The sequence below is a fragment of the Melanerpes formicivorus genome, unplaced genomic scaffold, assembly GCF_026170545.1.
Source record: "Melanerpes formicivorus ecotype bairdi unplaced genomic scaffold, bMelFor1.0.p_v2 SCAF_26, whole genome shotgun sequence".
Classification (NCBI taxonomy): Eukaryota; Metazoa; Chordata; class Aves; order Piciformes; family Picidae; genus Melanerpes; species Melanerpes formicivorus.
The window spans coordinates 5,543,383-5,571,366 of record NW_027142378.1 but is presented as its reverse complement, the minus strand read 5'-3'; the positions used below and the strand labels follow the sequence as shown (position 1 = coordinate 5,571,366).

The following is a 27,984-nucleotide window of genomic DNA, read 5'->3' as shown; positions in this document are numbered from 1 at the left end:
TCACAAGCCATAGTCTTGACAGGATGAGTCATTCTTCCGGTGACGCGGTGAGGCAGCTGTCTTTGTAGGCGAGGGAGAAGCTGCACCAGGTAATTCAGGCACACCTTCGGCAAGGGCCGGTGCAGAGGCCAGGAGAGGCACTTTCTTCCTTCCCAGAAAGCCAGCTCCTTCAAACCCCATTTTCTTTTTGCTCTCTCCTTTGGCTTCACTCTCCTCTTCTGGCCCTCTTCTTTTAAGATCCAGAGAACTTTCTGGCAGACGGTGAACCTCTGCACTGCAACACCCACCTGCATCTGTCACACCTGTGCCTCGTACTTCAACTGCAGTTGTCAGGACTGCCTTCCTCTCAGCTGTGCTGCCTTCAGCTGCTGCCTTCCTGGCCTCCGTCTGGCTTGAGTTCCCATTTGCAGCTGCTGCCTTTTCCGTTGGGCTTTTGCTGGGTAAGTTAAAACCCTGGAAGTCCCGGTAGCTGTGGAAGCTCTCCGTCCGCCTCGCTCTTGCCAAAAGGGGACTTTCTCTGTATGGACGCACAGAACCGTACGTGGCTGCTTCGTGGATGGTTTCGTGGTGCTGCAATTGCAGACTTCAAAGGCAAAGTAACCAAGGACAAAAAGAGCAGATGTTAGGCTGAGAGTAGCAGCCAGCTCTTCCACCCACCTTGCTCCCACCCATCACAGCAGCTCCCGTTAGACCAGCAATATTTTAGCAGTCATCAGACAGTGGCCCACCCCACACGTACAAGCACATCCAGATCACTTACTTCAGACTCTCATAGGATACTTTAATCTACATGCATATAAAGCAATAGAAATCAAGGAGCGCGTGTGCGTGTAGTTCAAGAAACTTAATGCATAGATTCAGGGGCTCCTCTACAGCATTCAGGTGATCACACCTGTCTTTGCCTCCATGAAAGCTAAAACCTCTGGTTTCTGCAGCTGGTGCCACCCTTAGCGATTACCTGGAATTAGATTCCCGAAGCCGGTTTGGCTGAACAACTGAGGTTGCAGGACTGATGTTGGGTGTGGCACAGCGAGATGTACTCAGGTCACACTGGTCAAGCAACTTGAGTAGCTCTTCCTCCGTGGGGCCGCCAACATCTGAAAGGAACAGCTCTTAGTGCCCAAGTCCATTTACCATAGTCATGCCAGGACCGTGTCATGGTTAGTTTTCTGACCTCATATGAGTGTAACACAACCTACCTTTGTCTTCACTCTTATTAACCATGTCCATAGCTGTCGTCAGGTCCCACATCTGGATGCTGCCATTTGAATGTCCAGTGAAGAGGTAGCGGCGTGGCCGGGAGCCCATTCTGCTGGATCCCTCACATTCTCGCACAGTAAATGATGAGATGGTAGTGCAGTCAACTGCCTGGATCTCACAGATCCTACAGAAAAAGAAACTCAAAGTTGCCCAAACAATTTCACCCGGCAGAGTTGGGACAGTAAAGTCAGTACTGTTTCAATCTTCTGAGAAGGCACCAAAACTTGCCATCAGAATAAGACATCTCCTCCAGACAAAATTCCTTCCCCGTGACCATCGTGCCACTCAGCTGCGCCGCCCCCCTTCCCACCCCGATCCATCTGCAGTCTTACTACTTTTTAAATTTTATTAGAGAATTCCCACATGTTCAATTTCAGTCTGCAGTTATCAGAAACTCTGAGGAAAATGCCAGAAACCAGGTCCTTCATATGCTGGGCACTCTTAAAAAACAAGCTGCAGAAACAGCACATTTAACCACACAAATTATATGATTAAAAAAATATCCAAGGATGATAATCCAAGGTTATCTATACAGAACACCTTTGTCTTGTGACAACTGCAATATTACTTGATATGGCAAATCTCCATTACTTTGTTCAATTCATTTTAGAGGCCTCAATGGGCAATGGCAGGAAAAGCTAGGCTGCTAAGCCATACTCCCTACCGGAAGCTCACGTATTCCAGGTAATTTGTTTTATTCACCTCTTGTAGTGAGTTTTCTGAGGTTTGTAAAAAAGAAAGCTTTTCACAACATGCAAATGTAGCCTGAAGTAGGAAAAAAAGGTACAACAGGTCTCATGCCCCAAATTCAGATGCTAGTAGTGTTAGGGCCTCTGCATTTTCACTCAGATTCAAAGTTATTAGGCAAGAGATGCCAGAACAAGAAGCAGCACAGAAGTGAGAGGCACCAGCTTCTCTGATCTCTTGCTGTCTTCCTAGCTGGACAGGAAGAAAAGCAGCTGTGGTTATTTGGCAAGTCTTTTACTTCACTGGCACTAACACGGTAAAATATTATGAAGTCAAGCCTAAGGAAATTATTGTATAGCTGGCCTACAAGTGTCTCATTTTTAGAGTTTCTGATATCTTCAGAGTACTGCAAAGGAAGAGAGTAACTGCTTTGCTGTCTACACCTGTGAGCAGCATAATCCCTGCCAGCAGCAACTTCAGCATTAGTTTTCAACTTTAACGACAGCAAGGTACCGTGTCTGAGCGCCACACATTCTGTAGGAGGACACAAATGTTTGTTTTGTAAGCCCCTCAGGTGATTCCTCATTAAATCAGCTTCTGATAAGACCATTTCCAAAATGCCATTGAGCTTCTACATGATGGTGTGAGTGATAATAACACCATTGTACTTCATCTACTGTAGAGTTGAACCAGACATGCCAAGCACCTTAGAAGCCTGCTATGTGCAACTGCTTACATCCTCAAGGGACGAGAGACCCTGCCACATGAACAGCCCTGCTCCTTTCCCGCTTCAAACCCTAGGTATGCAGGTACCTTCTGCCTGTTGAAGACAGCCTTACGAACAGCTTATTAGTGATCGGAACAACTTTTTGGATAAACACTTGTTGATCGTCACGTTCACCAAAGGGCCCTAGAGAAAAAAAGAAAGATCACTTTTCTGCTTTTTTCCAATTCTCTCTCCCTCCTTCCCCACACAGCCCTGAGGACCCAAACTCATATTAGTATGACCCCTACAATTTTAAAGCATCATGACCAGGGAATCAGAGATAACTAATAGCTGGAAAATGCCATCCAATGCCAAAATTTGGAGGCCTCTACAGACACAAATCTTACATTCTTTGGCTTCAAAGGACACCTATTCTTGAGTTTCTTGCACATTCCTGGAAGCATTACCATGTCAGACCAAACCCTACATTAGGCCTCTCTAGTAACAGAAAGCACGTTCTTATTTTGCAGCTCCGAGATGTCTAGAGGCTTAATCAGATTTCTTGCCACAGTACCAACCCCACCCTGTGTTCACAGGGCATCCCATTCATCAAAGGTTCATTTGCAAGACTCAGTCCACAAAGGAATCCAGACTACCTGTCTACCCATATTTACTGACATGCATTCCTTCAAGTATCTTCCCACAGCAATGTGCTACCATAATTTGCCTCCACAGTTCAGGCTTCTGTAAATTTTGCTACAACTTCAAGTTCATTGCAGAATTTTCCACACGAGCATCACTTAACCCAAAGGGAACAGTCAACTGCAATTCATAGTAGAACCAATCCTCACTATGCTTTTAATATAGTCTTCTGTGTTTTCTGCCATTCTCTAGTTACACCAAAAGTGAAATGCCCCATCAGATGGCTCAAGGAAGAGGAATATTATCTGTGGTCAAAAGTTTTTCCTCCCTTTTTGTCACTTTCAGAGTAAGACTGTTAAGTGTACTCATTCTACACAGCCTAAACATTGAGTATTTCCAGGTGAACCTCACAGATCCCTGACATCTTTTCAAAAGGAGAGCAGAACATCAGAGCTTACACCCATCGCCTGACTTGCATGCTGTAAGGTTGAAAGTCTGTTAAACCTTTGTGAGAGCAGTGAACACATGGGCTCACACAACGCATTGGAGAAGCGCCCTACCAATGTCATTTCCAGAGGAGTAACTGCCGTGACTCTCTGCTTCCTCCAGCGATAAGATTTTGAACGACGCAAGAGGAGTTGAGCCTGGCTGAGTTGAAATCATGCCCCGGAACCGAGTGACGGTCCACGTCCGTACATGGTTGTTATCAGCGCAAACTAGAAAGGAAGAGATGTTACATTAGCATTTGCATGAGAGGACAAACCTCTCGAGATAAACTTCTCCAGTGATTTCTCTATGGTAGTTTTTTTTCAAATTCAGTGATCAAGCAGAATTTAGTCAAAGTCCAGGTCACACGGCATCTCTAGACAATTACCTAAAAATCTACAAATTGTTGATGGTGTCCTGTTTTCTGTAAGTTTTGTCTCTTCCTTCAGAAAGTCAAGAAACAAACTGAGGCAGGAGGTTGGCCACAACATTAAGGTCCGAGTCAGCACCAGTAGCCTACACCACACCTCTCTCCTGCATGCAGGTGCTAAGTGCAGCATGGCAGCAGAACCCTCACCACACACGAGTGTACTTCTATTTCACAGTATCACCAAGGTTGGAAGAGACCTCAAAGATCATCAAGTCTAATCTGTCACCACAGACCTCATGACTAAACCATGGCATCCAGTCCAATACAAAATCTCCAAGATCATCAAGTCCAACTGACAACAACCCAACCCTATCTAAGCAACCAGACTATGGCACTAAGTGCCTCATCCAGCCTCAAACACCTCCAGTGATGATGACTCCACCACCTCCCTGGGCAGCCCATCCCAATGGCCAATCTCTCTTCCTGTGAAGAACTTCTTTCTGAGATCAAGACTAAACTTTCCCCTGGCACAGCTTGAGACTGTGTCCTCTTGTTGTGGTGCTGGTTGCCTGGGAGAAGAGACCAACCCCCACCTGGCTACAACCTCCCTGCAGGCAGTTGGAGACAACAGGAAGGTCTCCCCTGAGCCTCCTCTTCTCCAGGCTAAGCAACCCCAGCTCCCTCAGCCTCTCCTCACAGGGCTGTGCTCAAGGCCCCTCCCCAGCCTCATTGCCCTTCTCTGGACACATTCAAGTGTCTCAATGTCCTTAAACTGAGGGACCCAGAACTGGACACAGGACTCAAGGTGCGTCCTAACCAAGGCAGAGTACAGGGGCACAAGGACTTCCCTGCTCCTGCTGGCCACACTGTTCCTAATGCAGGCCAGGATGCCGTTGGCCTTCTTGGCCACCTGGGCGCGCACGTTCATCAGTTATCCAGTTTACTATATATAATGTGCCCTTTCCCGGCACTGAGGGTTTGGCATCAAGTTGCAGGGGAACAAAGACCCTGTGAGGTGTTTGTTTGCAGTATCATTGGCTACCAAGAGAGTTAATGATATCCTGGGGTGCATCGAGAAGAGTGTCCATCAGGTCTAGGGAGATTCTTCTCCCCCCCTCTTCTGCCCTGGTGAGACCACACCTGGAATAGTGAGTCCAGTTTTGGGCTCCCCAATTCAGGAGAGAGAGTGACCTCTCAAGAGAATCCAACAGAGAGCCAGGAGGATGCTTAGGGCACCTGAGCATCTCCCCTGTGAAGGGAGAGTGAGAGCCCTGGGGCTGTTCAGTCTGGAGAAGACAGAGAGAGGATCTCACCAATGTGTATCAATCTGAGGGATGGGTGCCAGGTGGAGGGGACCAAGCTCTTTTCAGTGGTGTACACTAATGTGCCAAAAACCAATGGCTTCAAGCTTGAACACAGAAGACTTCACCTCACCATGAGGAGAAACATCTTCACAGTGAAGGTGACAGAGCCCTGGAGCAGGCTGCCCAGAGAGGGTGTAGAGTCTCCTTCTCTGCAAACTTTCAAAACCCACCTGGATGCCTTCCTGTACAGACTACCCTAAGTGATCCTGCTTCGGCAGGAGGGGTGAACCCGATGATCTCTGGAGGTCCCTTCCAACCTCTAATGTAGAGATACCCTGTTCCTTTTTAAAAATAAATGGAAAAGTAAATCTGTTCTCTTATCCCTTGCTTGCTGGATTCTGGGTGGAAGAGATTTTTACAGAGGGAGGAGAGACTGCATCTTCCCTGAAAGCAAGACACTTTCCCGAGCATAAAACAGGCCGATCGGGACACTACGGAAAGCTGCTGAGAAAAGAGGAAACACAGACAGCCCTTTGAAACCACGGGAAGGCATTTGTTTCTGCACATTTTCCTGCAACCCAGAAAGCTCCTAAAGGCTGTTAAAAGAAGACAAGCCCTAAAGGACTTGCCCAGAACAGAAAAATTTGACTGGGATACATTTGTTTACAAACTCTTCTATTTCCACAAACAGCAAACCTTGGAATAAGACACAGAGGAGGCAGATAAAACTTAGGCCTTTTCAGTGCTCAAAGCTTTGAGGAGTGTTTGCTTTAAGAAAGGTGATCCCAGCCAATCTAGCCCACCTTTCTCACCAAAATAAAAATCTGTCCAACTCCTTTTAATCACTTTTGGGAAGTTATACAGCAATGCATACAAATACTTCTTTGCTCAGGAGGAGGGGAGACCCACCAATACAAATCTGTGCACACAAAAGATTACCTGACACAAGGTGTTTCTCTGAGAGCATGATCTTTGTAACAGGGCTTCGATGAACTGTGAAGGTTTGAAAGAGCTGAGGCCCAGACCCAACTGTTTCAGGGTGCTGTACAATCACCCTCACTGCTCCAGAGCTGGTTCCATAGGCAATCTCAATCCAGTTTCCACTCGCACCTAAAGCAAGCAAGAACACCGTTGTTCTCTCCAGAAATAAAAGCTGGGACAGGGAGTCAGGGAATAAAGCAGTAAGTATTTCCAAGCTTCAACAGTAATATAGGTATTTACTCTAAGTGCTTTTTACTCATCATTTTCCCATGAGCCTACAGACCATGTTGTCATAACAAAACCAAAACAAGAGCAACATTTGTTCAGATCCACACCACACTCTTGAACACTGTTGTTCAGTCTCCCTCCTGGCAGTGAAAGGAGAGATGGATGGAGTATGACGATCTGGTATTTTGGTACTCTTCGCAGTGATGTTACGGTCAATACATTCCACGTACAAGCAAACAGGAAAGAGGAGTTACAAACTTCGCTGCGGTACAGACAGTTCTGCAAGCCACTTTCTCCTGGTTTGAGATTTTTTGGATTATGCTTTATTTGGAATTTTGGAGGAGTTTTTTGTGGTTCAGAGGTATTTTCATTACCAAGACAGCTGGACTGCAATTACAAAGGTGTGTATATACACACAATAAGTATCATTCACCTGCATAAACACATGGGTTTCAGTATATTGGCTACAAGGTAAGGTGTAGCAGAAAGGTTATCTCCCCCCTCCTCAGTTCACCACAAACCATTTTGGTGAATACAATTCCTACTCTAGGAGCAGAACTTGCGTAAAAGGCTTACACCCAACAAAGGTCCACTAACGAATCGCATATTAGTGTTTGTACAGATGTTCTTACTTTATAATATATAATGCATGATGCACAAGTATATGCACACACAGTGCCTATTTATACATGTGTACAGAGGTACAGGGAAACAGTTATGCTTAGTATACATCAGTCATTTGAGGATGATTCCAGGAAGAGGAAAAAACACCATTGATGTCAGGGTTGCTTGGCTGTGCAGCAATAGAAAAACCCATTTAGGCAAAAGGACAAAACCCACATCTGCAACAGGCTCTACCGAAGAGACCATGCTAGAATACTGACTTGTTTTAGGTGTGAGGTAGACACTGAGCGCTGTTATAGCATCATTGGAGGGATCATGGTACAGTTCTGTCACCAGAAGATCGTTGTCTTTCATTCGCAATGGGAACTTCTGCATGTCTGCGGGGAAGAGACATTTGTTAATTGCTCTGAATACAAACAGATGTTCTGATGCAACTTAGACCAACCAGAGTTTAGGAACCAAGCCATTCAGTACCACCTCCCTTTTATTTCTTACCTATATAATAGATAGAGCCATTGTTACAGCCCAGAAGCAGAAAAGACCCAGCAGTGTCATAGCTCGTGATAGGAACAACATCCTGAACCTAGTGTAAACAGAGGGAAACAAAAATAAACAAAACCACAGGTTAGGTCAATACTTTCTCAGTTTCCAGACATTTTTTATACATTTTGTTGAAAAGCACCCAAGTCTGGCACTAGCCTGAGGCTGAGGCGCACGCACTCATGCATGCAGTGTCATTCCTAAGGTACTGCTGGTAGATGACATTCCTCTACCAAACTGGACCTTAACTCATGGAGTTCAGCAGCAGCATGCACACAAGTGAGCACAACTGCCCCAGACGGTCCTTCTCCATACGAAGGCACAGAGCTTAGTGTTGCATAGCCAAATCACATCCTCAAAATGAGTTTTGTCCTGATATGCAAAACAAGCCTACTTCACACTTTCTGTCCGTTCCTTCTTCCCCTTCGGACAACTCCTTAGGAGGCTTCTGGGCAAGCGACCTTGATGCTGCCTCTCCAACCCTTCCTTTGCCCTCAGTCCTTAGCCTCCCTGCCAGCCTCTGTGGAGATACCACCCCCTAGCAGATACATAATGAGCAGAAAAAAAACTACAGGGCCATTAAAATTTCCCACTTCCATTACACATCCACACCAAGTAAACCGGAAGGCAGCCCTGTCACAGTTTTCTTACTGGTCTATGACTCAAGAGAAGCAACTAAGAATGTCCCCTCTTCACCCTTTAAGATTAAAATGAGTGTTTGTTCCTTCAGGTGTGACAGAGCTCTCAAGCAAAGGAAAAGAATTAGCTCATCCTAGGTCTCATCCCCTATCTCAAGCACATCTTGCTTCAGCCCTAAGGAATAAAAAGTCAAAAGACTTTCTTTTTTTAAGATCCAGAGCACTTGAACATGTGCAGCCATAACCCTTTTTTCCTGTACTCCCTATATTACAGTCAGCCAACTTAATGGACACTGAATAATAATTTGTGGAATTTTCAGCTTCAGTTCTCATTTCCCTCTGACTGGCAGCATCTTTCCAATTCCTATGGACACTTGCAAAATAGCTACAATGGATCTGTTGGATAAAAGCAAAATAAACCAAAGAAGCTTCTCCACACCTTCTAAACAAACTTCAGAGCTTGCACTCCAAACCAGTACCCCTTCCTGACCTAAGAATAGTCTGTATGCCCCTAAAACATTCTATCACATAGCCCATCACATAGCCTAACAGAAAAAGCTATAACATGAGTACAGCTTCTGCATAATTTTGGGGGTGAGGCAGGAGGAAGGGGAGGAGGAAGGGAAAAGGCACTTTACCTCCTGTCTTGGTTTCCACACCTATATCTTTCACTTATGTTCACCCATAATCCAGCACAGATCCAAAGCTAAACATACACTGTTCTTGCAAAGCACCTGGATTTTCCCCAAATAACTGACAACTGAATGACCTGGAGAAGGATTCTTCTTAATTACTGCAAATCATTGTTAGCCTTGATCTCTATGCTTTCACACTGCACTTTAGGCACTCCACTCATCCCACAGTCAAATCCACATAACACCTAATTAAATAAGGTATCTAACAATCTAGGCCACAGACCTTGGTTTCAAAAGATTTTTTTCTTTCCAGACTACTTTAAATAAGTAGTACAGGAACAGAAAGGCAGGAGAATAATCAGAGTCGCAGCATCTAGGAGTCTACACATCAGGGTGCTTTCCAATTCCATGGATCAAAGGCATGTACAGAAGCTCTATCATTTCCAAGTTCACAAACCTGAGGAAGGTAGAGGTAACCCACCAACAGACACACAACATAACTCATGTCCTGGCAGAAGACATAACTGAAAGGAGAGGATCCACAAAGATGCTGATATCAGTGATCGTACAGCCCCTATTACAAGAGAGATACAGACGTGGCGGGATGTGTCCAGAGAAGGGCCAGAGGATGAGCAGAGGGTTGGAGCCCCTCTCCTATGAGGACAGACTGAAGGAGTTGGGGCTGTTCAGTCTGGAGAGAGGAAGGCTCCGAGGCGACCTAATTGTGGCCTTCCAGGATCTGAGCGGGGCCTAAAAGAAGGCTGGGGAAGGACTTCTCAGGATATCAGGTAGTGAGAGGACTGGGGGGAAATGGAATGAAGCTGGAGGTGGGGAGATTCAGGCTATGTGTGAGGAGGAGGTTCTTCCCCATGAGAGTGGTGAAGCCCTGGAATGGGTTGTCCAGGGAGGTGGTTGAGGCCCCGTCCCTGGAGGTGTTTAAGCCCAGGCTGGCTGAGGCTCTGGGCAACCTGATCTAGTGCGGGGTGTCCCTGCCCATGCCAGGGGGGTTGGAACTAGATGATCCTTGTGGTCCCTTCCAACCCTGACTGATTCTATGATACAATGAAAACAGAGAGCCCTTTCTTCTGCAGCACAGATAAGAATGCCAGAGCCAAGATATGAAATTTCAAAACCAAGCAACACCATACAACAGTCAGTAGTAAAGCACAGGTGGTGAGAAACCTCATTTCACAGATGAGGCTTTCCTGTCATATTCTATGGCTTTCACATTACCTCCTATTCTAGAACACTAGATATTCTGCTTCCTTTAAGCTGTCCTATGTGAGAATGTCATTACTGATATATTTAGCACCCATAACCTCTCCTTCTTGTTATATGCAACTGAAACCTGGCCAGAGGACTAAGTACTAGGGAAACCATCCCTCAGCTAGTCTGCTCAAATCTCCAAGACAGGAAGAGGATGGAGAACCAATTATGGGCACAGGTAAGCATCCTTAAAGAAGAATTTAGAAAGGCATCCGGAAAGACGGCCTGAAAGGAAACAAAGTTAACTTTGGACTGGCACAGCCTGTTCCTCAAAACCTCTCTTACTGCAGCTAGTACGATTACATGATCAGTTCAAAGCTATGGGCAACCACAGAAAGCAGTTACACAAATACCAGGTATTCTCAGGAGGAATTTAAAGGCCAGAGGTACAACCCTGCTATTTAGGTCTTTAGAGGAAGGAAGTGTTTTAAAGGGAGCCAAATATTTACAGGAGGATTTTTTTATGCCCTCCTTACTATCAGATGAGCAGAAGGTACAGAAAGCACCTTGAAACTGGTCAGATTTGGGGAGGGTGTGTTTGGGTGTTCTGTTTGTTGGTTTGGTTGATTTAAAAGAAAGCTATTCAAACCCTCTAGGGAAAAAAAACAACAACAAACAAAAAAAAACCCAAAAAAGAGACAAACACAAAAAGAGAAGCCAAAAAACTTGGGCTTAGGACATTATCACATAAAAGCCCCTCTAAAAGATTTACTACCCTTCAACAAGAAATACTTTCACCAAAGGAATAGCCAGTGAAACTGAAGAACTATTCCTGTGATCAGAAAGATTTCTGTGGCTCCCCCTGGAAACAAAGATGATGAATGGGACATCAGGTTTTATTCCTTATGACCTGGCTCCTTTAGAACACATTGTCAAATGCCAGCTTGTCACATAGCATTAGGCTGTCTCTTAACAATTTTGCAAGGCATCCATAGAGCTTTAAACAACGTTTAGCTTAATTCAAGACCATACTAACATGTCTGCAGCAGAAGCAGTGCTATCCCATGCTTATTATCTGTGTTATTTGTTAGTAATACTGTCACTTAAAGGTTGAATCAGAACTTAGTCAGCGAACAGTGCAGCCGCCTCAGGTCAGTTTTGCCTCTTGAGATTTGCAAGGCAATTTTAGGACTTTTTTCTTGCATCGCAGTTTTGTGCCCCAAAGACTTATGTCTGGCTGCATTACAAGCTTTGTTATGCAAACAAATACCGGGCCGTTTTCTCAGACAGACTCCAAGGATCTCTCTGATACACATTCAGACAGCAGAAAAAGTCAGAGCAGCCAGAAGCATCCACATGCAAGACAGACATCTTTAAAGCATCATTTATATTTCATTTCTTCTGAGGAAGAGTCTCCCACTGTAGAACAACTTTTGAGATCCTCAGGTATCAGATTGCCTTGTTCTCTTCTTTCTCACGGTCCAGAAATTGCTACCGCAATTTTCCCACCACTTTTTCTATTTACAACGATCCTAGTGAATTTTGACAAACCTAGTCATTCACAGGGAAGTTTAAAGACACACACCATTCATTCCTCCTAAATAATACCACATCCTTCTATTTGAAAGCCTATAAAATGCATGCTTGGTAGTGCCACCAAACAATTCAATATTCGGCCCACAGGCATAATGGTGAGATATCAAGGCAGCAAACTCTGTAACACAAGTCAGGGCTAAAATACCTATGACAAGCAGGTATTTCACACATGCTTTTAGCTTACTTTAGTCTCTCTTTACTAGATAGACATACCAGCTTATTACAAGCAATGCAGAACAACAAAGTGAACACACCTGCCAATGCTGAGTCACAGCGTTCCACACTCCTACTTTTCCTGTATGGCTTGTAGCCACCAACTGGTTGCCAATGAAGAAGAGAGCATCTACAGGGACTCCGAGACTGAACACTCCTACAAAAAATGAAGAGTCTGTGAGGCTCATCTAAAATAAAGAGACCGAGACAGTAACAATGGAATCTCTCCACTATTATCACGTGCCACATTTCTTACAGCAGCAAAACTGAGTATGCAGGGTGCTGGGCGAGATACCGTTCAAGCAGCAAACTGGGTTCCATTCAATTACATCATGTCTTTTCTGCTGATGTCTTCATTAATTGGGAAGGAGAAAGGAGACAAGACAAGGAAGAGGAAACTATGCAAAATATGTGTTCCATATTTTTGCACAGCCATCAAGTTCTCAAATAGCTTTATACATCCTAAGGTATCAAAAAAACCCCAAAAATCAATTACAGCAAAGCAGGATTTTATGCTTGGGGTTTTCTTTGTGTTAAATTATGACTTTTAGGCATCATTTAAGAAGCAGTAACTTCATGGTATTAAACAGAAATTTACTTCATACTAGTTTGCAGTTACCTTTCAAAGTATTACACAAGTCCTCACCACTTTTTGTTTTTTTCCAATCACACAGGTGTAGTCTGAAAATGCATTTTTCAGAACCTAGAGACAGCTACAAGATTCATCCTTATTCTTAGGAAAGGATGGAACAACTCCAATGCGACACTACTGCAATACACACAAATCTCTTTGGAACCTAGAAACAGTAGCAGCTGCAAAAGGCTATTTATTGTTCCTCTTGTCATCTCCAGATCTTTCATTTTTGGTTATAGGCCACAAGTAGAGAGTACAAACTACTAGAAACAGCAGCTACATAGGAAACCAGTTTCACCGCTCGTCATCGCATACTATTCAAAATCTGCAAGGTAAGACTGACCAGCAAATGCTGGCCTTCCAAATAAAGGAACTGTGGCATCAAAAGCATTTAACAATAAAAACTGGAACACTGCAAAGCATGCCAGACATTGACGACTGACTGTGGTAAATCTTAACATCTGAGCTTTTCCCCAAAATCTGCCCTTTCTTTAGAGCCTTCCGGTCTCACCAGTATTTTCAATTGAACTGCAAGCTCGGATAGGATACTATATTTTGTTTGTTTATTGTACCATGTACTTAAAAGTTACACCAAAGTAAAGTTAATTTCTAAGTTTGCCACCCATAAAGACCAATTAAATGACCCAGTAAGCACATCAGTTTGCAAGTAATTCCTGGCTAGGTTTTACTACCCGGTAAATATAAGAGTCATTACTACGGGGGATACATTACACTACCAGGTGTCAAGCTTTACTCAAGAGCTTCCTATTCTGTGCTGCTCATTCAATATATTTATACTACTCTTCACTAATATACTTCAGCTGCAGCAGAAATCTTCAAAACAAGAGTACCCAAATTTCCTGACGTTTTTGGACAAATTCAGGCAGAGAGCCATTTCTAACCAAGAAGCAGCCCTCAGTTACACCCCAGGAAGAAACCTCAGGAAGCTCACTATATACCTACGTTTTAATTAGGATGCTAAACTATTTTCCAGGGTATTTGATGCAGATAAGATTCTGCAGTACAGAGCACATGAAAAAGGCAATATTAAAAAAAAAAAATGCAGAAACAACTAGAATTGATTAGTCCAGAGAAGGATGAGGTTCAAGGAAATCAGGGAAGACAGCTTCAATGGTCTGGAGGAATTTGAAGTGTCAGTCCTGCTTAGGCTCAACAATCTTAAGACCCATCCGCAGGGGAGACAATGCTATACATAATGACAGGCTCTGGTCTTACGGGTCCCTCCTCAGTAAAACACACATTACAGCAGCAATCCAGCAGCAGTGTCGAATATAAGTGATATTGAAAGGAGAGAGAGTGTTCTGGGAGAGCTCTATCATACACATGCCAGCCCACACGCTTTTCTGAGACTGGTGCCATCAGGCTACAACGACTATTTGGAACACGTCGCTTCTTTCACAGGATGATGGTAACGTACTATCTCTCTCTCTAACACAAAGGAGGACAGCAGGCATTTGCCACTACAAGGAAACAAGACAGCTATACTCAAGTGATAATGTATTAAACACAAACACAGGCAGATTTTAGAGCTTTTTCACAAATGAAGCAGCACAGCGCATTATTCAAAAAAGGAACAGGGCATTTTGCTCAGCTGGTGGGCCTAAAGACGGTCCTGAGGGGCATTTTCTCTCTGCTCTACTCGCCCCAAATGGCACTACTTTGACTCACAGTCACTTCAATGCACTACAGCCTGTGTAGCAAGGGCATGTTCTCCAGTTTAGTTGTCACATTCAGTTCTAGTCACAGTTATCAGAACCTTTGATAGGGGCATATTTTAGAATTTCTATCTGAAATAAAAGTCCACCTATGGGTTTTGTATTTCCTTGCACTTGATTTCCAAAAATCCAAGACATTACTTCCCTTCTCTTCCTGGAAATCCCAAGGTAACGCAGCAGCTAAGTCAGACCACAAAATGCAGAAGGAATGTAACAGCATAGTGCTTAAAAAGCAATGCCTATTACAGGAGTACAGCTGTCATGCGTGCTAATCGTTCCTGGTCTTTAAAATTTGGTCAGGGGAAGCCTAACAGAGGAAAAAGCTTCTCAAGTACAGTATTCACTCCTTCTTTAATAGAGATATTTCACATTCAGTTGTAAGACACACCTTTCAGACTTCTTTTTTCCTTTAATACAATGGAACTACTTCTGTTTTGCTGACCATGATTACATACATGAACTTGATGAGTCACAAGCAAAAAAGCTGTATCATCTTATGGAAGACCTTTACTTTTCTCCCTCCTCAAGTCTGACTTGGTGTTGCCACTCATTCAAGCACAAAAAGATAACAGCTGTTAACATAGCTAGAAATTGCCAGAGTATCTTTCAAGTAAGCTCTTCCTTTGAAGGCACATGGATCAAAACTTTAATTGGATCATTTTGACTTGAATTAATGACCACATTAACTCTCATTACTTCAACTGTGGAGATAAATTAAACAGCATCAAGTTTCAGAGAAAAGTGTCCACGTGCGGAGACTGTTGTCATACTTTGTTAGCAGTATCCACTGCCAGAGAAAACAGACAGTACTGGCACAATAGCGGCAATTCAAACACCAGGGATTAGGCTACAGGAAGTTAATAGTAACATTCCCTTTGCTGCCTCCCAAACTTGCCTTGTGTTTGACCAGCGAGTCAGACAAGCCATCAGATCAGTACTAAGGAATATTTACTTCTGAAAATACCTTCCTGCTGTTTCTAAAGCCTCCCTAATTGTGTGTCCTTCAGTGCCAACGTGTACAAGCAGCAATTCCTGTATGGTTAGGTCAGCAAAGTGTATTCCTTCCCTCTACAGAGACAGTCCAGTTATAAAAAGAGATTTTCATTTTCTGTATTACCTTTATGAACAACATCTGACAGAGAACCAAAACCTTTTTATTATCTTGCGTAAAAATACAGTTTAAATAAAGCAAAGCTAAGAAAACAGCCAAATCTATCAGTATCTGCAGCTTTCCATCTCAGAAATTCAGTTCCACTGAGCTATGGCCTAGATTCAAATGCAAGTCCAGGGAAAAGTTTAACTCTAATTTGCATCTTCACACAAAACCTCATGCTGAACTGAACAGCAAGTATTAGTCAGCATATACGCAGTAAACCGACTTTAATAGTCACCTTTCTTTTTTGAGACACATTCCCCCAGCACGGTGGGGAAAGTTAATATACTGCAATACATTGCTTACTATAGCTTGCTTTGTCAGTTTGTAAAACCGATTACCAAACACTGCTGTCGCACAGACTTCTCTCTAGTTAAATATACACAAACAAAAAACCCAAAACAAACACTCAAACAATTACACTTACCAATTTCACTGCCACTACCGCCATCTTGAATGCTCCATAAGATGATGCTACTCTCTGAGGCAACCGCAACCATCTTATCCTTGTCTCCATGAGGTCCTCCGACCACCTTTGCATTGAGAGCCACTCGCTCAATTGTCCAGTCCAGATAGGGACTCGTGAACACCTGTTGCCACCCAGATGATTCTTTAATTCTGGAAGGGCAAACAAGGGAACAGAGAGCACACATTAGAAATTCAGAAATAGCTCAGTCTAGGCTTGTACTAATGTGAATGATCCAATCCAAAGCCTAGGTTAGCTAAAAGATGAAGCATCCTTCAGACATTTCTATTCATATCCAGAGGCAAGGAGTTTCACGTACCATGTCAGAAGACACCCATCGTGCTCTAGTATGAAGTTGTGCTATCTGATCACATTTTCTGTTCATGGTATATTGTAAAAAGACTATACTGGCTTTTAGAGGATTATTTGGCTCTGCAATTTTAAAGATTTCTATGATGCCAGAAAGATACAATTGAACTGACTTGATTTGAGGCAACAATTTAGATACTTTGTATCTGAGCTACACCGCAGTAAGTCTAGGCAGTTCAATTATATAAACATCAGCATGGAAACTAGAAAGGTATCTATAGCATTTTTTAGCCAGCTGCCCTTCTTTCAATTCTGCATTGCATTCTGCAGCACCACAGATCACTGCGGTCTACCTACACAGCATGCAGAACAAACTGTGCTGAAGTGACTTATGAGCAGGACTGCACTATCCATAAGCCTTAAACACACCCAAGACTTCTCACAAGTTTCATTATCAAGTTTTGATGAATTCTGTCATACTTCAAAGGGGAAAAAAAAAATTACTATCCTTAGGATGCACTGTGTTTTGCTGGAGCTTTTTACTAAGGCCATTATCTTTAGGAAAATAATTATCTTAGGTATTTAAATAACAGCTGTTGCAAGCAGCATGAAAGGAAGGCACCAACTAGATTGCACAATATACTTCTTTTTTACTAGACAGGATTGAATGTTCGGTCCACTACACATTACTACTTACATAGGGAAGTAGCTAAAATTCAGATGATGATATGATGTTACAATAATCCTGACAGGAATCTAAGAAAATCACATCACTCAAGTGCAGCATAACAGCGTAAGCAAATCATATTAAAATTCGTGGATACACTACAGTAGCTCTAGGTATATGGTGTCTTCTCAAACACTAGAGACTCAAAAGAGTCACTTGTCAAGCAATGAAAAACCAAACATGTAGTAGGATACAGCACATGGGGGAAAAAGTGTTACCAAAGCTATATAACATCTGTATAGAGGGGAAGAAATTCCACCACTGTATTTCTAGAGCTCCTGCAAGACCCAAAAGAAAAAAATAAATCTTCAAATCAGGACTGCTATCTTGAGTCACTATTAGGAAAAGCTGCATTTTAAATTAGCATTTTGACCAGTGCCCTCTTTCAGGAACCAATCAAGCCTGAGATGTGTCATCAAAAGCATCGCTAACGACTTCGGTTCAATGGTCACAATCTCAGTGAGCAGATTTCCAAGCAGGAAAGAGACAGAATCCCTCACTTGTGTAAGCCAGCATCCAAGAAAACCAGAGATAAACTCCTAAGGAGGGGAGAACTAGTATGGAGACAATTGCAAATCATTGCCTCTTTCTCCAGTCAGACCATATTAGGCATAATTGACAACAAGACCTTTAGGCATAGCAAGAGAAGCCATATCTACTACAAATTAAAACAAATTGCACCAGTGAACACAAGAGACAAGCTAGATGTGATTTAAGTTACAAAGTTAGGCAAGTAATTTAGCCTTCCATACAGTGAAAATGGCAGCAAACTATGGCTTCAGATTGGTAGTAAAGAAGCTATTCACATTACACTTTTTATTCTCCCTTTTGCTTCTAAACCACACTATGACAGCAGCACTTGCTTTTGGCAACAGATCTTGCTAAAACGTCACGGTTCACTGAAAAGACAGCCACCAATTAAATCCAGATTACCAGACGTCACCTAAAAAATAGTTTCTGTAACAGGAAGGTGCTGTTTTCACCTGATCTTAAAAAGCAGCCAGTTTGTGTAGAAGATACTTAAAGACATTTTTCAGCCATCCAGGTGAAGTTGCAAGTGCTTAACGGTTCTGCTAAGGCAAAAAACCTTGACATTTAGGACAAGGTACATCATTTATATAGTAAAAATCCACAAACCGTTCCAATTTCTTTGATATTCTAACTTCCCTGTCTTCAAACCCATATTAAAGGCCTGCTTTCATACAGGCTTTTCAGGCAGCAGGACTTTCGCAACAGCATCAAGAATTGACATTAAAGCAGCAAAATTTGTGTTCCTAACAAGCTCTTTATTTGCACAGGCAAAAGTGACAATTCCAATTTATAGGAGCAGACTGAATGCATGATCTACTATCATTTCAGAGTAAGGCAAACCTTTTGCTCTGCTCATCATGATCATTCTTTTAGACTCCTCTAACCTGACAAGCCACTGTATTCATACCTGTAGCAAACAGCAAAATGGGCATAGGCAGCTACTATCCAGTTGTGGTGGCCAGCTACTATTAGGACTTTCCGTGGGTCCACAGGAAATCCTAAAAACAACAACACAGCTGAAGTCAATAAAGAAGTGATGGGCACTCAAAGAGGAGCAAGGACATCTAGAAAAGGATAGAGCTCTCCAAAAGGATATGAAACAGGAACTTGGAGAATGAAGTTCCTCAACACTTTCAGCTAGATTCTAGTTAGTGGTATTACTGCTCACAATCCTTACATGTATTACAGTTCTTACGTGGAATGTAAGTGTTCATATGAAAAGTGTTGATAAGAAAGAGTGGCAAGTACATGCTTCGGTTTTAAAGCCTGCTAAATTGGTTAAAATTTGAGGATTGTTATCAAATAAGAAACAATGCTGTCATAAAAATTCTTTCCAAATAGTCAGTGCAACTTCACAGTACTGTTACAGGCTGTCACAACGAAACATCCAGAATTCCTATAGCACCTCCATTTATTTTCCAGTAGGGCTGTTATCTGTTTCCAGTCCATAACTAACTTTGATTTAGTGGAAGTATTGGATGGTACGTCCCCATGTCAGCTCTCGGCCTTCATATGCTGAGAACCAATGTCTAAACACTGCCTTTTCCACCTCATTTTCCTTGACACTGCCCTCGTCCAACTCGCGGCAACTTGCACAGAGGAATCGGCAACCGATCTTCGAGGCTTAATTTTGTATCCCCTGGATACAGACTCACATTTTAACACACTCTAGATTTTGCTAACATAGCTACAATTTACATGATTGTACAAGAAAGACTTCTAACAGTTTCAGTTTGCTTGCAAAGTCAAAAGCCAGACAATGACAGAGTTCAACCCAATCTTACTTAGGGGTTTTATGTATTTCACATGGAAAGTACTGTATATACTTGAGTGACTTCAGACTACCTTCACTCCCAAAACTCTACTCTTGCAGGGCAAGAGAAGCACCCAAAGGAAAAAAAGATGTGCAAGCGCAAGAAGGAGATCCTGACCCAAAACCAAAGAGACACTGGTTGGTCTAGTTTTTAGAGTTTTACTATAGTGTAAGGTATTTGTTTAAAGGATCATACTAGGTCTGCATGAAGACCTTTGACTTGCTCTTCTCTCAGCCTCATGGTTTGCTTCTGCAGCAGCAAGCATTAACTGCTGTGTAAGTAGTAGTGTTTAAGTAACTGTTCAGCAATGTAAAATCAGGCAAACAGAATAACAAACTATACCAAGAAACAGTCACTCGGGTTTCATTTCCCGGTGACAATCATCTTTGCAATTTGTTTTTAGTTCAAACCTGACATGTCTCACCTAGCTTCACCGCACCTGCCCCAGAACCACCGAGCGTAGGTTGGACACCACCTCCATGATTCTCACTTTCAGAGCAGTTTTGACCAGTTCTAACATCAGCCAGTGGCCCAGAATTGTTATTTATCTTACGACTGGGAATGCCTATAAAAAGACAAGAGATTATTTTGTCCTACTTCATAAACTTTAGCAAGATAACAGATATTAATTCACTTAAAAATAAAGATTGTTGTGCATTTTGAGCTAAATTCATTTGCTGTAAGAATTAAGCAATATCACAACAGAAAATGCCTTTGCTCTCAAGGTTGCCATTAACAATTTAAGGAACTATCCCCAGGAAACGCGTCAACAATTGGCTAGATGTTCCCTAGACTTCAGGTTAACGCATCAACTGGGTTCATCTCTACTGAGAAGTAAAAATCTACCAAGTACTCAATTTGTGCTGGTACGTCATGTAGACATAGAGCACCTAACGTAACTGTACCCCAAGAAAGGAAACAAAACATTCTATGATAACACTTAACTGAAATCTACTTGTAGAAGCTCTATTCTACTCTACTACCATACACAGCCTGCTTAGTATTAACATGCCACAACCGCCTGCTCAGTACTCTAAATGTGCCATTTCATACAGGATGCAGGTAAGTCGTGGGTTCCTACCAGAACAATGTTTGATTCAGCCACTCATCTCAATCTTTCCATAGGAAAACCTTCTCTGGACAGCTTGATAGCTAGAGTAACTACCTCAGCACCCCCAGCCACACCCACAGACTAAAGCTTAGGTGACTGCAAGCAACAACAGACCACGAACAGAGAAATACCTGGAGGAGGCAGGTAGCCATGAAAGAGGACGCTGCCACAAGATGAGCGTTCCAGTTCTTCACACAATAGCAACCTTCTCACTAGAGAGGAAAAGATATATGACCAGTTTTACTTCCTAAGCAGCACTACATTATTTCACATAACCTTCTATATCAGTAATTTTGAAAAGCTTCAGGGTCACAACTCAGACTTATAAGTCTGTCACCACTACACTAACAATTATGAGATGACCTCATATTCAAAAAACCCAACAACTCACCTAAAGGAGTGATTCCATAGAATTCAGCTTCATGTCTGAGAACATTAATACTGACTCCCCTAGAGAAAGAAAAACAGCCAACCAACAAACCATGAGGACAAAGTGAGTCAGTACCTTGAACATAAACACTTCATGCAACTAGATATTACACGAAGTGAACGTTACAGTTACCACTACATGTATCCAACATGTTGCTGTTTGAGGTTTCAAAAGGATCTTAGTATTAACTCTCATTAGAATAAGGAGGATACAGACACAACAAAGAAACACATTGCCCAGAGGTGGTTTAAATAGCCCTATGAGGAGAGGCTGAGGGAGCTGGGGTTGCCTAGCCTGGAAAAGAGGAGGTTCAGGGGAGACCTTGTTGCTCTCTACAACTACCTGAAGGGAGGTGGTAGCCAGGTAGTGGCTGGTCTCTTCTCTCAGGCAACCAGAACAAGAGGACACAGTCTCAGGCTGCGCCAGGGGAAGTTTAGGCTGGATGTTAGGAAGAAGGCCTTCCTACAAAGAGCGATTGCCCATGGAATAAGCTGCTCAGGGAGGTGGTGGAGTCACCATCACTGGAGGTGTTTATGAGGAGACCGAATGGGGTGCTTGGTGCCATGGTTTAGTTGACTAGATAGTATTGGATGATAGGTTGGACTCGATGATCTCAAAGGTCTCTTCCAATCTGGTTAATTCTATTCCATTCCAAATTACAAGAATCCACTAACAACATGTAACACCACCATGCACATAGTCTAGACATGGCCCCAGACCTATAAGGGAGCAGAGTCATAGACTAGGCACCCAAACAGATGACTAAGACTGACCAATCCTAATTTCAAGCGTTTCTAATGCATGCACTCAGGCTAATTTTCACTTGCAATCGTTAGTACTTCTTACCGTAGGTCTAATTCCTTTGTGCGAAGAAAATTTAAAATGGGTGCAAATGCTGCTGGATCTCGGTCAATAAATATCTGCCAAGAGAAATTGCTGCACTTTAGCACTTGTCACCTAAAATGCTTTTTAATGCTGAGCACGGGAAAGAGGAGTTGAGGATGAGACAGTCAGCAGGCAAACAAAATGGGAACTCTTACTGTCTAGCATGTGTTCAGAATGCAGTAAACATAGTAAGAACAGGTATGCTAGGAATTGCTTTTAGTTAGGTCAGTTACAGCTCAACAACACTGGCATAAGTATAGCTTCGCATTCAGGAGTATCATATAAACAGACCCGACACAGCCACTTGGCTATATAAATATAGGCCAACAAGAGCTACATTTCCATCTCAGGATCATTCAACTACATAGGCAATACCTATCTAATAACAATTGTACCTCTCTCTGCAATACAGCAATTAGCAGTTTTTCCTTTTAACATAATACAGTTGCTGCCTCCGCATTGTCTGTACAGTGCAGAATAAGCACAACAATATATACATTGCTCCAGTTATCTTGGAATGAAAATGAGACCCATGAAACCCAGAGAGGTCAGCAATTTTCCTATTTCTGGCAGCGTAACTCCCATTAGTACCCACAGCAAACTACTCTAGGAAACAGCCTAACAGAAACCATAACAGTAAATTAATATGTTCTCAGCAGGTTTATTACTCACAGCACCAGTTTCATCCTTCAGTGTTGAAATTCTTCCACTCAGTAAACTGAAACACAGGAAAGCATCGTTAGATGTTCCTCAGAAATGCACTAACACAAATACAAGACAGCAACGCTCTCGGTCAGTTTGCTCTTTTGGTGCATTGTTGGTTGCACTTTGGTACAACAGTGTAACTGAGCAAAGACTGCCTTGGTAAGGCAGAACATTGGGGGCGAGTCAGGCATCTCTCCTGAAAAAGGAGTGCTGCGCACACACTTCGGGGAAAGGTAAGAAATGCACCATAAGGGCCTTCAGATTCCCAAAGGAAACAGACACAAGGCCTAGCCTGTAAGGATGGAAAAGTTTTCTAGGCACCCGGAGGGTTCCATAGTTTCTTATTCTGTAGTACATTGGTAAACGATGCTGCGGCAAAAAAAGAGGAGTGAACAATTCATTCTGCAAGGACTTACTGGGTAAAGTCTGAATGGATGAGCTCTTATGCCATTTTACCTCAAAGCTTCTCTCCCAACAGATAAAAATAGTTTGGCTCTACATCTATGGAAAACACTGTTGGGATTTTTTAAAACATTACTGTTTGTTTGTCTTTACTTAATGTGACAATATATTACAAATACCTGGAAAAAAAGGAGTCTGGAATCCACATCAATGTTTGCCTTGAAGTGCTGAACCTAGGAAACAAAAGTTAAAAGTACAGAATCAGCTGTAAAGTTTGAGGGAAGTCTGCTTTATTAAAACATTTTTACTTATCCTTCAAAGGTGATATCAAAAGGATTTGGGAAGTCTAAGAACATTTAAATGCCTGCACAGAGCCAAAAAGGCTACACAAATTGTCCTCAGGCATGCAGTAGGACCGTTCAGAGACTCCAGGAGTGTCTTCCTTTATACACAACACTCTGTTGCAAGTGCCTGACATTTCTGCTTCTTGCACTGTATCAATGTTAAATGCACCCAGAAAAGCAGCCCCTAAAATATAACTTCATTAACACTGTGCTACATTCTTAATGAACTGCATATTATTATTATCCTTACTAGGACTCAAACTGCTACACTGTGTACTGCAGAAGACTGTAATATGGTGCAGGTTACTATTTAACCATGGTTTTAATTAGCTGCTGTTTTGCTGTTTGGGCCCTCTTAGAGGGCCAAGGTCCACAGCGAGAGTTAAAAGAACATGTTTCCTCTGAACCATATTACTATAAAATAATATAAATTATAGTGCTATGCATAATGCAAGACAGTGTTTTACATAATAAATAACTATGAACTGCTCCATACTTCTGGTTTTGATTTAACACGAAGGAAGACAACTGGACTGGCAGCATGGACAAGAGCTTATACTCTGCATCAGCTCTCTGACCGTTACATATCCTTTTACTAGTACCATGACTGAGAAAACTCTGGGGACCCCTAAATTAATGGGAATCAAAAAAAAGAAATGCAGAAGTAAAATTCCATATCAACTTTCCACATAGTACAGGAATACATTACAAAAACATTTTTTACCAGAGGTGCTTGTATCATTATTTTTCTGCTTCCATTTTCAGGTTTTGGAGGGGGGAAAAAAAGTAAATAAAAAGATTACCTCATAACCCCCACAAGGCAGAAACACAAAAGCTATATGGAACTACCACCCTGCATAAAGGATGGCTTGTGTAGCTGCTAACTGCAAGTGTAACAATGACAAATCTGTTCTCAACAGAAAATCTACAGTGTCAGCGTTCCAAGCACAAATGCACACAAAGTCTTTTCCAAAACAAAGAGAATCAAAGCAGTTTGCTATTTAAATGCAAAGTGTATTTGCAGTTTTGCTAAGCTTTTATCATCAGCAATACAGATCGCTTCTCTACTTTAAGAGATGATTCAGTTAACTATATTATGATATGTGCATACCAGAAAACAATGAGTTACATGAATCATCTTCAAGATTATATGAGACATTGCCTGTAACTATGGGGATAGATGCAGCATCACCAGTTAGCCCTTGCAGAGGTCTTTACAAGCTGGAGATTTTTATTGTCTGATACTTGAAACGTTTTACAACTTTCAGTTTTTGCGTTTTTTTTTCCTCAAACCACAAAAATAAGGAACACAAAAAACCTGCAGAGGACTTTTGGTTTCCCGTGGAAAAAGTACTGCAACCACAGCTAACTGGCATTTATCGCAACACTGAATGATAAATGCTACATTAATTATGAAGCAAAAAAGACATCTGATGTGACCACAAAGACATTCAGGATATTGGAATAAATATTTGATGATGAAGTGGTACTATCTTCTCAGTATACTACAGCCCAACTTCTGACCTGGAGGAATGGTTGCATTTAGGCACACGGCTCATAGTCAGCTCTTCTCACAGTCTGTATCAAATCGAAGCTTTGAGCATGTAGGTTCCACTCCAGCGCTTCCTAAGCCAGCTAACATTCTGGACCAGACCATGTGCCAGAAAAACAAGCTACACAATAAAGAGGAAAGGAAAAAGATCCTCAACTGATTCCATGTTCATCTCCTTGCAAACTGACGGTCCTGCATAATCAGTGGATTTAGGTAACACAAAGATTTTCTGTCCGTGATGTAGCGCTATGGTATCAGTTCAGTAAGCAATACCTCATAGTAACATCTACTTGAGAACTTTTAATACATATGCATTCATCTATGTAAACAACTAGACTAGGGTGATGCTTCCCGGGTTGCAGAAAGAGGCCTAGCTAGCAATGTTCACATGTGTAAGCTAACCTGCAGCACCATGAGGGTCAGACAGACTTCATATGAGGAAAATTAGGCAAACTCAGAGCAATAGCCTCAAATACTCTTAAATGGGTGGCAACTTAACAGCTATTCTAAATAAAATATATGCAACACTTAGATGTCAGTTCTAGCACAGACGTTTTCATTTATTACACTTGTTATCTTATAACCAGAGACAGATAAAGGGTGAAATAAATGCATTAAATTTGTTACAGTAATTTCTGTGACTGCTACCTTGCAAAAGGTTTGTGCTCAAAGCAAAGGAATCCACAAAAGCTGAGACCGTGAACTGCTGTATCAACAAAACAAAGCAGCTCTGGCAGTCCCAGGGAGCATAAGAACCTGGTGTCAGACCACAGAAAGTTTAGGTCTCCGTACTAGATGCTCCTAGGAGTAACTGCTGTCAGAGACAGAGGAGAACGCAGATCTGCCCTTCTCACACAACTCTACTGAAACACCAGAGTTTCAGGTCTCCAGTAAGGGTAACAGGAACTACTGAGGAGAAGCAAATGTGCATAGCATCCCATGCTCCCCCTCTTGCTGTCCAGATCATCCACTCTGCTGATAGTTTGTCTTTGCAAGCTGAAAAACCTTACCCGGATATATTTTTCAAAGATGACAGGCAAGGGAAACTGAGCTTCCAAGACCGAGCTCTCTTATGCAGAAGACTACTACTAGTGCACATTGTCTTCTCATTACCAGGGAAATGTCCATGTACACATTTTCTGCTTCTTCATCCAAACGATACCTGCTGACTAGAATCCAGACCTTTGACTAGAGGTGAAATGTACACAGTTGTTAGCTTGCCTTATTCTTTATACTTCTCTGTGTTGGCAAGTTCTCTGAGGACATGTAGTTCTTTCATATTCCTACCCTGTACACAATTCCCTATTCTCTGCAGAAGTGTTTAATAAGTCAGATGTATTTACAATTATGAGATTGAAGCATCTTTGTCACTCCACTTATAACAGAAACCTAACAGATTGACTGGCCTATAATTTCAGCGAAAGATTTCACTGAAGAAACTTACTTAGTGCAACATGAAATTTGGTCCAAACCGGCATCAAAATCATCCCAAAAGCATCATTAAAGGCGGGTTTTGCCTATGGAAGCTGCAAACAATTCCTCTGTGCTCAATCAGGTCGTTCATGTCTTACTGTAACACAGGAATTCTGCATCATTTCTTATGGCTCCCTCCTTTAAGAAAGGCTGCAGCACACACTTTAGTTGTAGGAATGAGTCCATCTTCTGAGTAACGCAAGAAAATTCTTAAAATAGTAATAGCAGCTCCCACTACTTACAGCTAGTGTCGCATGGTGCGCAGACTCAGGAAGACACATTACTTCGCTAATTACTAGCTACGGGAATCTCAACAATTTCATGCCTGAGCATTTTGACAGGAACATTGGCACTATTTATCACACGCATTCGGATCACAGCTGTCCCACAATTCTCTGTCTCGGCCTGCCAAAATGTCCACATATGCCATCTCGCACACAATACATTTCTTTATTCTGGTTGATATCAGCACTATCACACCAACTCTTTTGTTACTTTGGTCTCTGAGGCTGCTGGCCATTAGAAGCCTACGGATCTGGTGGCAAAGCAAAGCTCAGCTCTCTGTCCCCTGCTCCCGAGAAAGCAGCCTATTCGGGGAGTCCATAAGACATTACAGGAGTACGTGTCGAGAAATTCCAGACACCACAGGCAGGCACCAGGCTGGGCTGTCAACACTTCCCGTATCCGCCTCCCCTGGCTCAGCTCCCCTACAACATACTTAGGTGAATCTTTATTCAGGCCTCCTCACAGGCAGCACCAGAAAACGGAGCCCCAGTGCACAGATCCCAGGGGAGTCGACACCGCGGTGGAGCGGCTGCGGAGCCACCCTACCGCCCTGCACGGCCAGGCAGCGCTTCCTTTCGGGTAGACTCCCGGCAGGGGGCCGGCCGAAAGGAGCGCGGCCGCCTCCCTCGCTCCTGTGCCCTCCGCCACTCGCTGATCGCCACCCGCCGCAGCGGCCCGCCAGCAGGGCCCGGGCCTGTGCCCTCTCCCGCCCCGCCAACCCCGCGGAGGCCCCTGCACCCTCGCTCACCTGGTGCCGCCCACGTTGAGCTGGATGATCTCCCCGCTCCCTGCGCCAGCAAAGCCTCCGCCGTTCCCCGCCATCTTCCCCGCCGCCTGCTCCAGCCGGCGCCCGCCGCCGCCTCCCGCCACCGCCGCCGGAACCTCGCGGTCGAGGGAAGCAGCGGCGGGGCAATGCGAAGGCGGCGGGGAAAGAGAAGGCGGGGAATCAGCCAGCAGGCCCGCAGTCCTCCGCGGCCGCCGGCGGGCAGGGAAGGGTCAGCGTCCGGACGGGCTACGGCTCCGCGAGCTCCCCGCCGCTCAGGCGCGGCCAGGCCTCGCCGCCTGCCCGGTACGAGCGGAAAATGCCATGGCAACGCGACAGCACCTGGAGGAGGGGGGCCGACGCGGGCCAAAACGCCTCGAACCGTTCGCGGAACGAGGATGGCTGCAAAGAGGCGGAGATCCCGCCGCGCTGATAGCGGCAGCGGCGGGGCGGGGGGAGTAGGTCACCGCCCCTCGGGGGCAGGACGCTCCCAGAAAGGTCGGCTGCGCTTCGGTTGCTCTTGACAAGGGGGCTCTTCTCTGCGAGTC

General features: G+C 43.4%; 1 protein-coding gene across 3 annotated transcripts; it reads right to left on the bottom strand.

Annotated features, from left to right (window-relative positions):
• On the bottom strand, positions 1–27,984 carry KCTD3 (potassium channel tetramerization domain containing 3). Of its 3 annotated transcripts, none has more exons than XM_068153466.1 (18): positions 27,422–27,984; positions 23,199–23,252; positions 22,585–22,630; positions 21,874–21,947; positions 20,989–21,047; positions 20,729–20,809; positions 19,911–20,051; positions 18,580–18,670; positions 16,067–16,257; positions 12,158–12,273; positions 7,784–7,871; positions 7,549–7,665; positions 6,395–6,565; positions 3,856–4,011; positions 2,761–2,857; positions 1,200–1,384; positions 959–1,097; positions 1–583 (listed from the first exon to the last, which is right to left on the bottom strand). In XM_068153466.1, exons 1-18 carry the CDS (start codon positions 27,493–27,495, stop codon positions 1–3), a joined length of 2,463 nt encoding a protein of 820 aa, XP_068009567.1. In that variant the 5' UTR covers positions 27,496–27,984. The 3 variants fall into 3 exon arrangements, with proteins under 3 accessions (XP_068009567.1, XP_068009570.1, XP_068009569.1); XM_068153469.1 differs by lacking the exon at positions 27,422–27,984 and adding an exon at positions 26,360–26,524; XM_068153468.1 differs by lacking the exon at positions 27,422–27,984 and adding an exon at positions 24,888–24,951.